At 45.7% G+C, this 17,200-nt stretch overlaps 1 protein-coding gene across 1 annotated transcript in view; it reads right to left on the bottom strand.

Annotated features, from left to right (window-relative positions):
* LOC108573543 (storkhead-box protein 2-like) overlaps positions 1 to 17,200 on the bottom strand; it is a gene marked incomplete at its 5' end in the record, with an annotated part of 36,163 nt that overhangs the window by 3,909 nt on the left and 15,054 nt on the right. The window contains 2 exons of the mRNA XM_017936005.1: positions 145 to 351; positions 2,614 to 3,069. Of these exons, the coding sequence (XP_017791494.1) occupies positions 145 to 351; positions 2,614 to 3,069 (663 nt within the window). The remainder of the gene's footprint in view (positions 1 to 144; positions 352 to 2,613; positions 3,070 to 17,200) is intronic.

Below are 17,200 nucleotides of genomic sequence, written 5' to 3' on the forward strand. Positions count from 1 at the left end.
GTATATTTCTTTTTACGAAGCGGGACGGTTCGTTTTATCGAAGGTGAACGGTTCGAAGCGTGAGCATCGAGAAGGAAAGCTACAACATGTCCCGATTAAGCGATCACCCATCACCAAAACAATCCCTTCCCCGACTCGACTCACTGGTTGGGCTATGAGGCGCGCTGTCGGTGCTCGCGTATTCAGCGCTCGAAGAAGTGTCGCTTCTCTCCGGCCTCCGTGGCAAGGACCGCGAACTTCCGCTTCTGTGCAAGCGTCTCGCGGATCCCCAGAGCCGCAGGGAGTGTCGCCTCTCGAGGCGGCCCGGCATCGATCGGCATCTCGCGAACAGAACCTTGTCGTTCGGATTACCTGGAAAATACAAAGTTAAACACTTCTAGGTGCCTTCTTCGAAAAGTGTGTCTTAACCTATTAACTCTGGTGTATTCAGTTGGTACTTCGATCTCTTCGGTATAGAACATTACTTCAAACACCTTAGACTTTCAACTGGTCAGCTGGAAATTAGATCTGCGATCGGTGTTCGGTGATTAACAGTATCCGTGTCGCTTAATCTTTGGAAAAGGTAGCTGTAATTGTGAAATCTTGGGGTCGAACTTGCAGGAGACATGATTCGTGCCTTGAAAATTAGTCGGTGGATATTCGTATCCTCGTCTAACGTCGCTCTAAATACGAAGAAAAACGAGCACACGTAGCGCTACGTGTTCGATCCCGAAATCGATCGACGAAAACCTCGATTCACGTCACAGTTCGGCGCGACGCGTCGCGTTCTCAAAAAGTGGAACACCCTCGGCGTCCCTGATTTTCATCGTGTGGTACACAGAGAAGCCCAGAGGCGGTGGCGACGACCGTGTGGCTGTGGGTTAGCAGCGTGAGAATCACTCGAGAAACGAGTCGGAGAAAAGTAGGAAGATTATATACGTGGCCCCCCACGTGATCTCGACAGCGTGTGTAACGGTAGACAATGTCGTGACCAATAGCTAATATATCGGCTGTGCTAAACGCTTTCCAGGGATCGTCGAGTTGGCACGGACACTGTTCTCCCTGGCTGCTGCTGCTGGTTATGTGTACCGATGCTCGCGTGTACGTCCTCCATACAACGTCGTTTTGCCGCTGATGTATGGAGGAGAGACGGAGGAGGCATGCAAGGTGCCGAAGGTGTTTCCGTGTCAATGCGCCAGAAAATTCCAGTTTTGACCATCCTTCCGTACGTTAAACCCACCGCGATTCCTACCGTCGACAAACAGAACAGCGTCTGCTTTTAGGCTAAGATGATCATCGCATGCCAGGGGATTCATGCTACACATACACGCGGTTAGGTGATCAATAACGTCTGTAACAATGTAGCATCGTTGCACGCGAACGCTTCTAAACGGTTAGGTGAATACTGCGGTTCTGCAGACGCTGATAGCGCGTTGCAGTATATGGAATACGGTGTATTATCGTACAATGCTGAAATCACCGGTTGACCATAGTTGGCTCACGCGCGATATCCTGATAAAGAAAATCTCGAGCTTTTCTTTATATAGACTCGTACCCCCTTCTTCCTCCTTCTGTTTCACCACCGGCTGATATGTGTTTCCATTTGAATTTCTAATTTTAAAGCGTGCACGAGCATAAATTCGCGCACGTAGACGACAGCCACTCTAAATACCCGAGATAAGGGTGTGTGTGCAATTTAAATCGAATCGCGACCATTTTTCCATACGATCCCCGCCACGAGGAATGCAACGCCGTCTTCCGGCGCGCGAGTGCCTGCGTGGCTGCCAAGGACGACAACAACATAAACGCACCGGACTCGTCCATCGAGTTCAGAGAAAAAGGTCTCTCCCGGTGCAACAGGCGAACGCAGCGCTCTCCTCTTGGACACTCGGAACGATTCCCGAACACGTGCCGAACGGGTTTGCCCGGATCGACAAGTCTGTCTGCCCGGGCGGGTTGTTCCTCTTGCCCGCCGCGGCCGCTCCACTTCGTTTCCTGACTGATTCTTTTACATGCGAACGCGACGAAAGCGAGCTCGACACTCTATTTCTCTCGTGACGTTCGTTTCTTCGTTCTTTAACGATGTCTTTCGTTTGTTATCGCAGCTCGTGATTATTGGGTCACACTCGTTGTCGACAAAGGCTGTTTCTGAATTAAGTGGTTAAACTGTACCAACGTGGCTCGTTAATTTCTATTGTGGTGAAATTCCGATAGGGAATACCTAATGCTGTTCGTGTATAGTCGATAAAGTGAGGTCAGAAGAATTAGATAGCGACGTTGGTTGGTGCAGTGATGGCAGTTTTTCGATTTGGACTGAATCTAAGCTGAGGCTACTAATCTAAGTTGTCAATTCTCTTCGCAGAAACTTTGACCAATCTCGCTATACATGGAATGCTATTTAGTAGGTTTCTCCTAATCGAGGAATACATCATATCTACGTTAACAGTGATCTCCACCTAGATCTCTCTGCAACCTGAACACTTCTCCCTAATTCTCTCCCACCGGTCTATACCAAAGTTGCAATATTCTAGAAAGGTCCACAAGTAGTTTCTCAATGTAATCAAAAAGTTCGACAATTAAACTTCACAGACAACGTAGAAACGTGGTGAAGTTCGGAAGCTTAAAAGACCCTACCTCCGCAAATAACGTCAGCGAGATTCGTCTGCACGGCCTGATGCGTCACGTCGCCGTCTCTCAGGGTTAACATCTCGCCGTGTACGAGCGCCATTGCCTCATCGTTGGACATGAGCATACTGCCCTGACCTCTGGTTCCGTTCACCTCTCTGGAGCATCTCCTCGAGTTGCTGGAGTCGCGCCTCAGCCTCCTGGTCTCCGGCGTGACGACGAAGTAGCCTTGGGACGTGTGATAGATCTTTCGTTCTTGCATCAACTTGGCTAGCGCGTCGTAGACCAATTCGCGACTCGGTCTTTGCATCGCTGGAAAAGCGTTCCTCAGCGCTGATCTGAGCGTGTCCAACGTCGCGGCTTGCCTCTGAGAAGTCAATTCCAAAATTGCCCAACAAAGAGCTTCCGGTAGCGGCGTGAATTGTCCTTGGGCCACCGGGGCAACCAGGCAGTCCTCGATGTCGCCTGCAACAGGAAGGAAAATTGCAATTAGACATCCGGTAGTTATTACCAGGGACAAAATGGAACTCCATCGACCGACCCAATTCCTATGAAATTGATCGTAATCGTCGATCATTTTTCCACCATTTCATTGAAATATCGCGTTGCTCGTCAAGATCAAATTGTCCAGATAGAGGTAGGCAGGTTCCTTTCGTTTTTTCATCGGTTAGATTTGTTTGGAAAAACAGAAGACAAAAACGTGCGACGTCGTAAAAATGGCGAACGCTGGCTAAAAACGGGATCAAGGCTGGTTTTATTACCGCGAGACAACCCGACGGATGTAAAACTTCTTAGAAACACTTGTGCCTGATAAGATCAAACTTTACGACGTGCCTATCCGATTTTTCAAACTTCTCTCGGCGTTCATTGAAATTCCTCGTGTATATTCGCCGGGCACAGAATGAAACCGTAATAGCGAAGTTGCCTGCCAGGAACTGGCGACATTCAGGCAACTGCCTTTCTAGCTTCAACCGAGACGGTTCGGGTTTCCATGCGTGTACACACCGGTTACAAATCGAGTGTTTCATTAACGAACACATGTAACCTTCTCTGGTCGTCTAACGTAATATTTAAGGCATTCCATCCGATCACCGTTTCGATCGCGTTTCCTTTCTCGGATAAAACATGCAAACAGACTTTCTTTTTACCTGTAGCTCGGAAAAGCTTGGAAAAAAAGAGACGTTCACGGAAATTTCAATATCCATGGAAATACGCGGTGTATTTCAATTTCAAATCTCGTTTGATCCTGTTTTCAATATCATCAACGAGTAGCAGGAGGGAGAGAGAGAGGAGCGGGCGAAATTCAGCTCTTTGTGCCGGATTATTCCGTATAATCCGAAGATAGTTATAGCGGTGGAATATTCACGGGACGGGGGTTTTAGCGCGGCGAAACATATCGAATTTCATTTTCAACAGAGAGAACAGGGAGGGATATTAAGTTCGTGACAAGTACATCGGTGCAAATCCGTGGTCACATTCGCATGCGAGTCGACGCGCGCCTGTAAATCCACTTACGGAATATTCCCGCGGATTTTGTCGTGAGTGGCATCGTGCGATCGCGCGCGTAGGTATGCCGCCATCGCGAAAGCGGAAAATTTAAACGATCGCGAGGCTAGAATGGTTCGTGACACGCGCTTTATCGTGATCGATTCGGTCATTCGATGGTGTTCGTTGAATTACGTTTAGCGAACATTTGCAAATTTCAACCTTTTTTTAAATGTTCGTTAAATTGCTCGTCGTGTGTCGGCACTTAGCGACTATCGATTATTTTACGGTAATTTGCATTTGTTTATAGTATCCTCCTGACAGTAGTAGGGGAAAGTTGGACAAAATGCGGTACTTAGGATTTGATAGCTTGCCCTGGGCCATATTTACAAATGAATTAGGCCTAATAATGAATTTTCGTCTAATCGTATTGAGAATGATATAGTCGGGGCCACGATATAGCGAGGTCGTAAAATCGGTTAGGCGTCAAAGTAAACATGTTTTAGCTGCCGGGACCACGAAATTGACAGAAATACGAGCAGATAAGTACTTGAAACCATCGTCAGGACCGTACAAAGAATTCTTGTATCCAGCGAAAGTCGAACTGATTCTAATATATTTACTGAAAATTGAGTTCAGCTAGGACAATTTAGGGTTTTTTTCTTCTGGGAAAAGCCGCTTTTGGAAGTACGGTTACAAGTAAAGGTCTTATTGAGGTCTTTAACATCTTCATTTACCTGCTCGTGTTATATGCAGATAGAAAATGCAAAAGGATTGTGTAGCTTTAATATTAACATATTTTCCATTTGTAAATGAAATACCATTTTCTACTTGAAGTACCAAATCATATGCTACCATTCGTTTATTGTTGGAACCCTCAAACAGACTGCAACACACGGCCTTGAGTGCCGCAACATCAATCGATGCCGATTCTTGAGAGTTTAATTTACGACCTCGCTATATCGTGGCCCCAACTATACATTGTACAGTGTACAATGATCAATGCACAATTTGCAAAATTAGTAAGGAAAGTTAAAATACCCTGCTTCGTCCAATTGGTGTGACAAATGGGATACTTACTAAATCAATGTAGAAATGTGTAATTTTTATTTTTAACGATTTGCACATAAATTACAGAGTATAAAAAAGATGGGAATTTATTACATCGTACATTGGTAAAAAAAGTGTTGGAAATTTAGGTGCTCTCTAATTTCTAAGCTCAATTGCAATTATTCACGCAACAACTTTTTTATACTCCGTTGGAAAACGTGGCAATCTCTTTTCGAAGGAAAAATTTCACCGAGAACTCTCGAAAGAACGTTGCAAAATTCCAGAATAAAGGGTATGGTAAATAAACGGGCGGGTATTGAGCGTAGTTGCGCTTTCAATTTTCGCGACATGCCTTCGCGAGATGCATTCCCACGTGCAACGCCAGAAACGGTCAATTTCTCGACCGGGAGCAGAGAACAAATCTGCTCCGGAGGCAACAATACCTAATTAGCGTTTTAAACGTCAGTCAAGCGGCGTTCCGCGAACGCGCGCGCGGAAAGGTAATTAAGGCGGTATGGAAACTGAAAATTTCGAGTGGCGTAAAGTAGAGTGTGGCCTCTGATCCTCTTTCATCCGAGCGAAATTTACGCGTTTGTTCTTCCGGTCACGTTTTAAGGTGACTTTCCAAGACTCCCCTCTTCTATTCTCATACATTTGGCGGCCCACGCCCACGAAAAGGCTATGGATTATTCTCTAAGCTCACGAGCGTCGAAGGACCCCGAAATTCCCGTGGTATCCGTGTGCCTCGTGACACGAATATTCAACGCTGTCAGAAGCACAATGTGTAGCAAACGGTCTGTCATCAAGAGACCAACCAATATCCTTTGCGGTGGTATTTTTCTTCCAGGCACGTGTAGAAAGAAATAGTCGCGTTTAATTCGGTCGCTCTCGCGTGGAGATTTTTCGTGCAACTCAATTTCAGGTGCAATTGTGTTACACATTGAGCACCGCTAATGATGTTTCAGGGCAATTAAAGGGAAATGAGGTAGGTAAAGTGGTAAGGGTTCGCTCTAGAAGCTGGATTCCAGCCAAATTATCCGTGATTTAGCTTAAAATCTAGCTGGAGCATTCTCCTGTGCTCCGAGAATATGCACGAAGCATATTCTTTCGACGTACCTACGCGTAATCGTTTCGCTTAGTCGGTTATATATTTTCTCGTATCACCGCGTGGAAAAGTTCTCCCGTCGGCAGAATTTCATTCCCAATGGTAATCAAAGTGTGTTAGAACGTAGAAACAACATTCGTATGAATGCATCGACACTGCGTTTCGACGAATTAACCGACGTAGGCAGACAGATGGCACATGAATTCGCCACGCTGCGAGATAACGTTCTATGAAAGTTAACCGTCGTTTTTGCGCGCCGCACATCAGAGACCCCGTGACACAATAAAAGTCAGACGAGTATAACTTTTACACCGTAGCCCTCGCTTTGAGCCACGACGGACCTACGAAATGCATTTTAATATATTTCACCCTCGGTCCCTGTGTGCCATATGCGAATTGCGAAGGGTAGTTCGGGCCTCTGAGAGACGATATTGCGCTGACCCTTGACTGATATCGATCGTGCCAGGTCGAGATTGAAAAATGTCCGGTAAATGTTGCACGAGGCAGTTTCGCGGGAACGTTGAAATATTATCACCGAAGAGGGAGAAAAGTTTTTCTACAAAAAAAAAAACAAAAAGAAATTGAAACATTTTTCTCTCTCTCTGCGTAGACAAATCCATTTAGCTCGTCTCTCTTAATTAACAGATTAAGCTTCGCAATTTATCGAACAGCATTCCATTCTTGACCGTGTAATCCTTATAATTATCCCCATCTTTCCTGTACGATTTAAAACGCCCGGGGAGTCCTCGTTCCGCTAATTAAAGAGACACGTCCAACAGCTGTCGCCATGTGATAACCTCCTAGCGTGCAATATTCCGAAGGCCACGCTTGTTTTGTTATTTTTAATTCGATTAAACACCCGACGGTAAACAATGCGAATCTACCCCTCCGGAACAGGTCGAGATCACGGATCGCTGCCATTTCCGTGCACGTTGTTCCAATGACGATCTCACTTGTTCTAGTCCCCCAGTTGCTTCGAATCCTCGTGTCCGCGGACAGCAAGAGAGCTGCGGCAGGCAGGAAGGAACAGAGCTGTAATTACGTGTCCAGCTACGCCAGAAAACTCCTACTTGACTAGTCTTGTTAAAGGGTTGTCGTAAATAGGCCGGACAATCTCTGTATGGAATTACCAGCGAGACCTCGGTGCACTTCTTGCAGAGGCTACCGCAGTTTTCTCGTTTGTTCATTAACGAGCGCCGTGGCTAACGTTGTACTTACCTATCCTCTTTCGATGTATATACATATATATATACGTTCCCTCCAGAGAGTACACTCGCGCTTGAGAAAACCTGTTTGCATTCGAGAGTCTTTCTCACAGACGATTGTAACGTATCGGATAATATTAGATTTTCAATTTCTACCGGCATCCGCGACCAACATCGAACCTCCTAGTGGCGCCATTAAATCGCCTGTTGCGGAGTGTGTGCGTGAAACAGTGGAGCAAATTCAACTATCGTATTGCAATTCGTATTGGACGAGAGATATTAAACTGATAGATAGGGATAAACGGGAGAGATAGACAGGATTTTTCGGGAGATTGCTTCGTCTAGAGAAAAGTGTTCGGACGGAGAGCGTGAAAGTTTTGGGTGAACGAAGAGTGTGATCGTCCAAAAATTTCGGTGGACACGAATGTAAGCGTAGAGTGAAAGAATTGTAGAAAGGGTTAATTAGACACGTGCGGGAGAGTCGTAGAGAAAAGATTTCTTTTTATTTCTCGTGTTTTTTGTCTTCATTACGTGTCGTTCGCTTCACGGGCAACACACTGTGGCCTCGTACGACTGCTGTAGTAGCTGAATCGGCGATGATTACGATTCTTTCGCGACTTTCTCATGGAATATTCATCACCGCGGCGGTTTCAATGGAAAACTTGGAAACGCTGGTTACACGAGGTCCAGTTGCCCACTTCCCTGGAATTTCTCCGCGGCCCACAGAGTTGCACACGTAATTATGCAAGGAGGTAGCCCACCCACGCGCGCCGTTTAAGGAACCAGGCGACGACGAGTCGAGAGCAGACGTGTGGAGAAGTGAGAAAACGGGACAGACAGGTGCGTGAAAACGTGTCTTTGAAATTCGTACGATTCTCCTACCCTCTCTCTCTCTCTCTACCTGTTAGAACGTACCTCTTAAAATCAATCTCTTCGACGTCTCTCGTTGAAGTATATTAGAACAGAGCGTTGGAATAGGTGGCGAACCGTGGTTCAAGTTTCACCTAACGTTATTTATGGCGTTTCTCGTATTACCACGTGTGTACGAATGAAATTGCTCGAACCACCGCGATGGTCGTGAAGATATTTCGACAACTCGAAGATAATGTGATTTCCTGCGTTCTATTTCCAGAGATATCTCTATTCGCGCAGGTAACAACCAGTTTCTACCGAAAGGAAGGGAGAGAGAGAGAGAGAGAGAGAAAAATGGTCGAAATGCTTTTCCAACGTTGTTCGAAACGGGTGTACATGCTGGATCGAAATTGTAACAAGGAATTCGAAAACGTTTTATATCTCCGCTGGCTGGAGGAAAGTTATAAAGTCTCTCCGGTTGGTAAAATACGTCGTCGAATTTATTCGTCTTTTTTTCTCCTCTTTCCGTTCACCGTGTGGCCAACGCTGGACGCGTAAGAGGTTCTCCTTCCCTTCCTCCCCACGCGTGTTCTGCCGGCTTGAAAATTTATTCGCGAGCGCGGACAGTTTGGTACGTGGAAGCATGCTTGTACAAGTGTACGGGGCAGTAAATGGCCCAACTAAGAGCGCATAATGCCTGCGTGGGAGAGGCCAGTTTCGATCTCGTTTACGAGATCTTATCCGGCGTGAGCACGCTTGGAAAAAGAGCCGGGATAATACCGGCGTCGTTACACCGTGAGCTGCCAACACGCCGGGGATCACGAAGAAACCGAGAAACTGTACTCGTGGTTGCACAATTTTCGAGGGGCTGTCGACGACGAGACGGGACCGAGGGACTCCTACAATATACTCCTATACCTTCCACGGCCATGCAGCCAAAGCAGCAGAGAGTCAGTCAGGGAGAGGCCAGTGTTGGATCGTGGAACTCGATACGTCAGTTTCTGGGGCGTGGAACATCGTGTTCCTTCGTGAGAATCTTGTCCCGGACGCGTTTTGAATGCTTTTCACTATATTCTCCATCGTGTAATGCACAATGCTTCTCGTCTACAAATTCTACGTTTGCGTAGTTGGTCAACTGGTAGAGAGAGAAAAGGAGGCTAGGGAACCGTGGAAAACGGTTTCGTTTGTGTCGCAATGAAATTTATTATCGTCTGGGGTACGTTCAACTCGATTCCTCGTGTATCTGAGACAAGTACAATGAAACTACCTTTTGTTTCCTATGGAAGGATCATCTTGTTCTATGAATTTTCTATGACCAAATTTCGAAATCGTTGTAATCACGATCAAACAGAGTTTGCCAATACTGGTCTCTGCAACTCTGGCTGTCTTCTTAAACGGACGTTTTTCCAGGAAACTTCTGTCGCCGAATTTCGAGATCATTGGTGTTCCAAGTAACAATTTACGATAAAATTTAGTTCGTAGGTAATTTCTGTCGCCAAATTTCGATCTCTCCGCTGTGCAGTTCAGCCCACAGAATCTTCTAGAAATCACGATTAATCCGTGTATGAGCGTTTCATAAAATACAGTTCACCGTTTTTGTCGTAACAATGAAGGTAGACGGCCGGCGGGGCGTCTCGGTAGACGCAGATGAACACCTGCCAGGCTGGCGAGTCTCGCTGAGCCGCTATTATTACCAGCTCCCCTGCGCCTTTCTATCATTCCGCGAGGCCTTTATTATAATATCCGAACGGCCCACGTAAGATATCGCGCGGACACGAAGTAAGAGGCAGAGAGAAAGAGAGTCGGTATTCGGTCGATTCGCCCACGCGAATATCGCGTATCGCGAAAGAAAGAGAAACACCCTGGAGTAGGGTGCGAAGAGAGAAGGGAGAGAAGAGAGAATGAGCGCGCACTTCGAACTTCGAGACACACGGTCGGATCACTTCCGGTGTACTGGTACACGGTGCAGAACACGATGCATATATCCTTATCGCCGTGATCCATCGTGTCGGTTGGCCGACCTCCGCCGCTTTATGGGTCTGCCCATGGGAAATGGCAAAGACCACTTGCAAGGAATCACCTCGTAACAAGACGACCTTTGAGTCCCGGCCTATCCTCAACCAGCCGGCGACGCTGTTCTATGCAAATCTAAAGGATGCTATTCGTTCCCTCCCTTTCTCTCTCTCTTCTTTGCCGCCCTGGTGGCAACCGCCCTCCTTTCTCTCTCACGTTCGTCGTCCTTTCAAATTTCCATTTCGAACAGAGGAGTTGAAAATTCTCGACCAAAGATTCATACCCGATAGATCGTCGAACGGATCCCTTAGGGATCTAGCAGAGGTTTCATTCGGTCTACAGGAAGGTTAGAGTTCAAGACAGATCGATGATTCGTAGCTAGAAACGCATCAAGCCGCTCTGTTCCTGTCCAGCCACGGCTTGCGTAGTAATGAGTTTTACCGCCGCGGTTGATAGATTACATTAGACGCGTATTTGCGTGGTCGGCAGTCCGCGCGTATTCATTAGGAAAACGCTTTACCTTTCACTTCTGGTCGCGAGCAAACAGTGTCTTTATGGGGTATGCTAGTCTGGTCGTGATTAGAGTGTATTAAGTGTAATTAGCAATAAACTTGGTTCGAATCACCATTCGGAACCGTGAACGCCCGGTACCTCTTTTATGTTTCATTGTCTCTAATTTAATCGTAGGAACGAGATTCCATATTAAGAATGAAATTCTCCTAACCTAACGAAATTATGATTTCCCTCTTGTCTGCCAACTCGAAGACACAAGAATAAATGTAGAAAAATAGAGTGAAACCGGAGAAAGGAATGGAACTCGAGGAATCAGTCTCCGTATTAAAAGTCTCCGATCCCTTCTCACTGCAGCTATGCTACGTTTACGTACGATTCCCCTGAGAAAGGTGTGGTTGGTGGCACCTCGGTCAGATGCGGGCCTAGAGCTTGCTCATTGCTATCGGATTTATGTATTCCTGTCGGCAATCAATACACTACCGAGTTAACAGCCGACCGTTTTGTTATCCGAGCGCGGAATGCAAATACATTGCGTAACCGAAAAGGAGCACAAGTCAATCGTCGATGGTAGCAGCACGTGTTTTGTCCGCTGGTGTAATAAACGTGTTGTCTGTGGCGGTTGTCCAGCTTAATCGTTCGAATCATATCGAGCAGGAAACAGCGACACATACAGTGCTCCCTCGAACAACTCGTGGATTTGTTTTTTTCAAAAATTTCCACGTTCATTTCGAGTCAATTTACAAATTCAACGTACATTGGCAATTTTCTTTATCGTGGCGAGTAAGAAAGGTGAGGAAGAGTGAATTCGTTACCCATAGAGTGATTAAATGGGTAATTTCATTTCTCGACTAATTTTTATTTCCTGGCATTTCTTACTCGCGCGAGAGTTCTCTCAAGAATCCGAAATTGTATCCATTCGAGAGCAAGTCGCAATATACAAATTCTCAGAGAAATCTCCTGTCCACTCGCGAGAAATACTCTCGAGAGCAACTCGCGATAATTTTACTCTCGAGAGCAACTCGCGATAGTTTCACTCTCGAGAGCAACTCGCGATAGTTTCACTCTCACGTGGACATTTAGCTCTACGTTTGGCTCGATGTACATACGACTTTGACTCGCGTTTCTTATGTTCGGCTTGTAAACAATATCACGAGTCTCCGCGATAATATTATACGACGCGAGGTTGCCTTGTAGGCAAACAGCGAGCTGAAATCGGGCAGGACGATGCGTCCTCAGTCAGTGTTTACGAGGCTACCGAACCAGTGCCTTGAGAAACGACGCCTATTCCGTCGCGAGTCTTGTAGAAATACAGTGCTTCCTTGTACAACTCGGTTTTGGTTATACGCGAATTTCGGGACAATTTACGTAATTAGCTTATTCGTTCGTGTCAACTAATTGCCGCTGTGTGCGGGAGAACAATCAACAGTGTGTCTCTGCGAGCTACGTAGCTGCAGTTTCACGGTGTGTAAGTAATAATGAATTGCGTGAATAATGAATTGCGTAGTATATACATACACATTCGAATAATTGCGTTAATTGAAGACAGAAGAGGACCTACGCATCAGTAATTATTAATTATTGCTACAACTGCGTTTTATCGTATCCTACGTTTATTTTTATTATAATAAGATGTGTTATAGCTATAGATCTATAGTTACGAAACAACAACAAACCAGTTTCTTACTGTTTTTCTCAAGGACTGTTGATGAGAAACATCGTTTCTCAATTACTACGTTCGGTATTATTTCAACCACAATATACGGGAATTGAAAATATCCAAGTGGTTTTATAGTTATCACGCGCAGTGTATATACGTGTAAATATATGCACATAGGGTGGTGGTTCCCAATTACGCGGATTTTCATCTACGAAGGCAATCGACGTCTCTAACCCTCGCGTTGTTCGAGGGAACACCGTGTTAGAAATTATGCAAATGAAGTCAGCTTGAGTCTTAGCGTCTCATAGACAATAACTTGTATGAAAAGTTTCACTAACGTAACAGGATTATCTAGCGATTTCGTAATAACGATCAGCTTAACGTCGATTTCTCTGTCGAATTTCTCCACTTCGTTCTCTCCTCCATACATATGCACAGAAGTGAACAAGTGCAAATGGGTTATTGATTCGCGAGAACAATGGCTCGTTGAGCTTTTCAGAATTAAGGATGATTGGCACTTTTGGTAAAATTGTCCGTGGACTCTTCGTGCCTTCGATGTTTTCGCCTTGCTGCATCGACCGTCACGAAAGATGATATCTCGCGGGTGAAACATATCGGTGTATACCCACGACCTTTAAAGAATAAAATCGCCGACGGAAGAGACGAAAAGGCCTGTCGTTGGAAATTTCATGCAAATCTTCGCTTTACGTGAATTCGACAGCTTTCACTTTGTATGCTCGCGAAATTTACGATCGCAGGACACAATGGGGGGATACACGCAGACTTCACCCTAGGGATCACTATGAAATCCTATATTTTTCATGTCCATGCTGTGATCGATGCTGTGATCGCGATCGAGGCTTTTCTCGAATTTTTCGATATTGCAAAAAAATTGGAACAATTTTTCTGCGTATCCTTGTGATATCGAGGCTTTTCGAGGAGTGCACGTGTCGACGGAACATTCGGAAGGAACTACTGACCGACATCGCGCCGCCCGATGCAAATAGGTTGCGGGCCGGTCTCGTAGGTAGGTAACCTTTGAGTAACGACAGTCACGAGGAGTGATGGGAGTCGTGATCCACCTCGAGAATACTACGATTGGATCCGGGTCGCGACAATGCGGCTGCCGCGAGGACGATCCTCGCGTTCCTAATGATCGTCGGTTAAGGCCTCGTAAAGATCCACTCTGGTTCCAGGTCTCTCCTCCGCCTTTACAAAGAGCCTCCACCTGGTTAGGTCATTAGGCAGAGGTATCCTCTCTCTTTCGATATCAACACGGAGAAATTAGAATTTCACAGACCACGTCCCTCTTTTCTTTTCTTTTTTTCTCTCCCTCTCTCGAACAGCCCATCGAACTCGATTTACCGCTTGCATAAATCAGCTACGAGAGATTGGAACTGTTTCGAAAGACCTTTCCGAGTGGCGTTAGTTGGTCTCGTTGAAGCTAACGAGTTCGTGTTTGCTAAAAGTTCTATAAAAGTTGGCACAGATATGTTTTTTCTTCTTTTCGTCGCGACAGGAATTATTCTGGCATAATTGCCGAGGTGTCTGAAGAAAGAAAGGGTTGATTTCTCGCGGTGACACGGAGGCATCGTTAAAAAAGCTACCAATACGTCGCTATTCTTTTTTTTTCAAGTCGTTACGTTAGGTTTTTCGTCGCGACAGGAATAGTTCTCGTATTCCAATCTTTCTGACATAATAGCCGTGGTGCCTAGCGAGAAAATGGGGGAAATTTCTCTCGGTGACACAGAGGCTAACATTTTTCGTCGCGACGGGAATAGTTCTCGTATTCCAATCTTTCTGACATAATGAAGGAGGTGTCTGGTGGAAGAAAGAGTTGAAATGGCTAACAATACGTCGCTGTTACAGTGGTGATTTTTTCGATGTTATTGCCGGTCGTGCCAAGTATTTCCAGCGTTGGACAGCGAAGGGGGGGTAGCTCACGGTGACTGCAAGGAGACGAAAATTTATGGCGAGTTTGAAGCGTAGGTCGTTGCGACTTTAAGCTATCTCCTACGATACTCGCTCGATTCCCATACCTGCCGCTTTTATGCACTCCCACATGGGGTTGGAACCGATGCCGATTGCACAGCGAGGTGCACCAAGGCATTGAAGTTCAGCGAGGTGCATCAAGGTGCGCAGATCTACTCTGGGTGGGGTTAGAAATTTACTATATGACTCTTTTTTTTGCTTCTTGTTAAACCGTGATACACCGTACGGTTTCGTAACGAGTCAATTCACGATTGACCACGGTAGCTTTTATTATTACGAATCGTGTAAATATTTCACCGTTTAAACGTTATTATCGCATTTATCTCTCGTCGTCTCGCATTTTCTGTTTTTCGATCGTATTTTCGTGTACCCACTGTTGAAAGGTTAATCGATTTCTAGAGAAGAATGAAATCGCGACGGGGACATGATAGGATAGGTCAATCATGGTTTTAATTAAAACGAATCCCTCGACTGTGGCGATTTTTCGTCGGCCGGAACGAGGATACGATAGAGGCCATGAGAATCGACTGCTAGCCTGGATTCCGCCGTCTGAGGTTGCGCCGCGTGTACCGGTACCATTAGCTCTTTCCGATAAGGGCGTAGCCGCCGGTTCCTATGTATATCTGATGTAGTTCGTTGCTGGAAATGGCGTCTCCTCGTTCGCCAAATACGTTTATTAGCGGCGACGAGATTGCCTTGTTGGTTCGCTCGTGAATATTAAAGTAACATTCCAGGGGTGAGCTTAATGGTCGCTCGAAGAATATTCTCCTCTCGGAATTCCACACCGGACAAAGAAGCGAAAATATGAAGTAGCCACTTCGCCCAACGCTACATTATACACACGTCCTATTTTGCAACGGTGAATATTAAAGAACCATTTTCCCCGCCGTAGCGCTTCGCTCGTAAATTAACTCGCTTAAGTTTCACGATTAACCTGCACACCTTTGAAAATCATTGAACCGGAGTAACCTTCGAATCGATACATTACTAATCCGACAAAGATTGATCGAACCTTGCGCGATATATATACATAGGAAAACAACATGTTGCCCTCGAATATCGAAAGAGGAAAAGAGGAGAAGAATTTAACAGGTTTCGCCTCTTTTGTTGGTACAACCAGCCCCAACTCGGTTCGATCACGATCGATCGTTTTCGATAATCTCTCCGCGAAGAGGGATCGCGCGGCGTCGTTTTTACCCTCGAGGTAGCCGACAATAAATTCTGTCGGATTCGTATCTGTATGGTAACGCGGTTTTTAGCGATAATTAGCCAGGTTTTTCGCCCGCGATGAAACATCGGGATCGTGGCTGGCGCACGATCCTTCGACCTGGCTCCCCGTCATTAGGACAGGTTTTATTGCCTCGTTCCCTATTGTTTCTTAGGTAACGAAACGTTGTTGTGCAATCGCGAATGGATCATTGCTGTTTTTCGCGCGATACACTTCAAGCACCGTGTGCCTTTTAGCGAACAACGTTTGAGTTATTGAATTCGGAATTATCCGGGCTTAGACCGGGCATTTACTTGGCACCGTCTTGCGAGTGGTATATCCCAACCTGTGCAATTATTATCGGTACAGGCCCTTTTCGTGCGTTCGCGGAACAGTATACACACTGGTGCACACGGCTCTATTGTATGATTTATGGAACGAGCACGAGTCGGAGTGTGTGTATGCCCGCGAACAGGATGGGAACGCCGCGCCGCGATCGATTTCCGTGTACCATTATGGAAGACGTTTCCATTGCTAAATAATATGTGGGTAAATTGAAATCATTATCGGGCCGCGGTTCTACGCTGCCTTGTTTCGAACTTAAGGAGATGTATTGCTACCTTTTATCTTCTTTATTACGTAATGGCCGGGAACGGTAGTAACGTGAAAGGTGAGGTTCGATGGTTTTCAAATCTGACCTTTGTATAAATAAGGGTGCATGGGAGAAAAATTCCATATAAGTATCGTGTGAGTTGGTTTAATGCTGGAAGAGTTTAGAATCAGATTAAGGACGTAGGACGGTGGGATGATTAATTGGAATTTAATCGAGAAAGAGTAGGGTTGTATCGCGCGATTGTAGCGTTGGTCCAGGAGTGTTTAGGCTAAGAGTCAGGTTCAAGAAAATAATTTCAGAAAATGTGTATTCCTAATGCGTATGTACCCTTTTTTCCCTATTTTAATTATATTTATATTTTATAAGTAAAGTGTCTCGACTCCTTAAACTAATTACCATATCTCATAGCAATGAGTCATTCTTGCCAGGTGTTACGATATTCTAATAATCCGTTCTCGGTGTCGTAAAAATGATTACTACACTCGGATACGATCAGAAGGAAATAGGAGAAATAACAGCTCGAACGGACAGTTTACGCGAAGTACCCGTGACACGTGTTAATTTATCAATTTCGGTCAGTTACGTTTTCCGCACCACCGCGAATGAATGATTTTCACTTTTCCACGCCGTAGATTACCCGACTGGTTGCAGGAGGGGAAACGTTTCTCAAAAGCGTTTCCGTAAATTACGATGGAAAAGGTCAAACTGCTCTGTACATTATATAAGGTAAATTATGCGCGATCGCGCGGGTTAGGGACGTTTATACGCGGCTCGGTTCGCAGCCGCGAGACGCCGCAGAATTTCTCATTTGCAATCGCGGACCGGTGGTTTCCTGCGCGGAACACGTTCGCCGATAGTTGCTGAATTTATGCTCCGGTTATTGCCGTTAATGTATCAAGGATAA

This window comes from Habropoda laboriosa, unplaced genomic scaffold (assembly GCF_001263275.1).
Source record: "Habropoda laboriosa isolate 0110345459 unplaced genomic scaffold, ASM126327v1 scaffold148, whole genome shotgun sequence".
Classification (NCBI taxonomy): Eukaryota; Metazoa; Arthropoda; class Insecta; order Hymenoptera; family Apidae; genus Habropoda; species Habropoda laboriosa.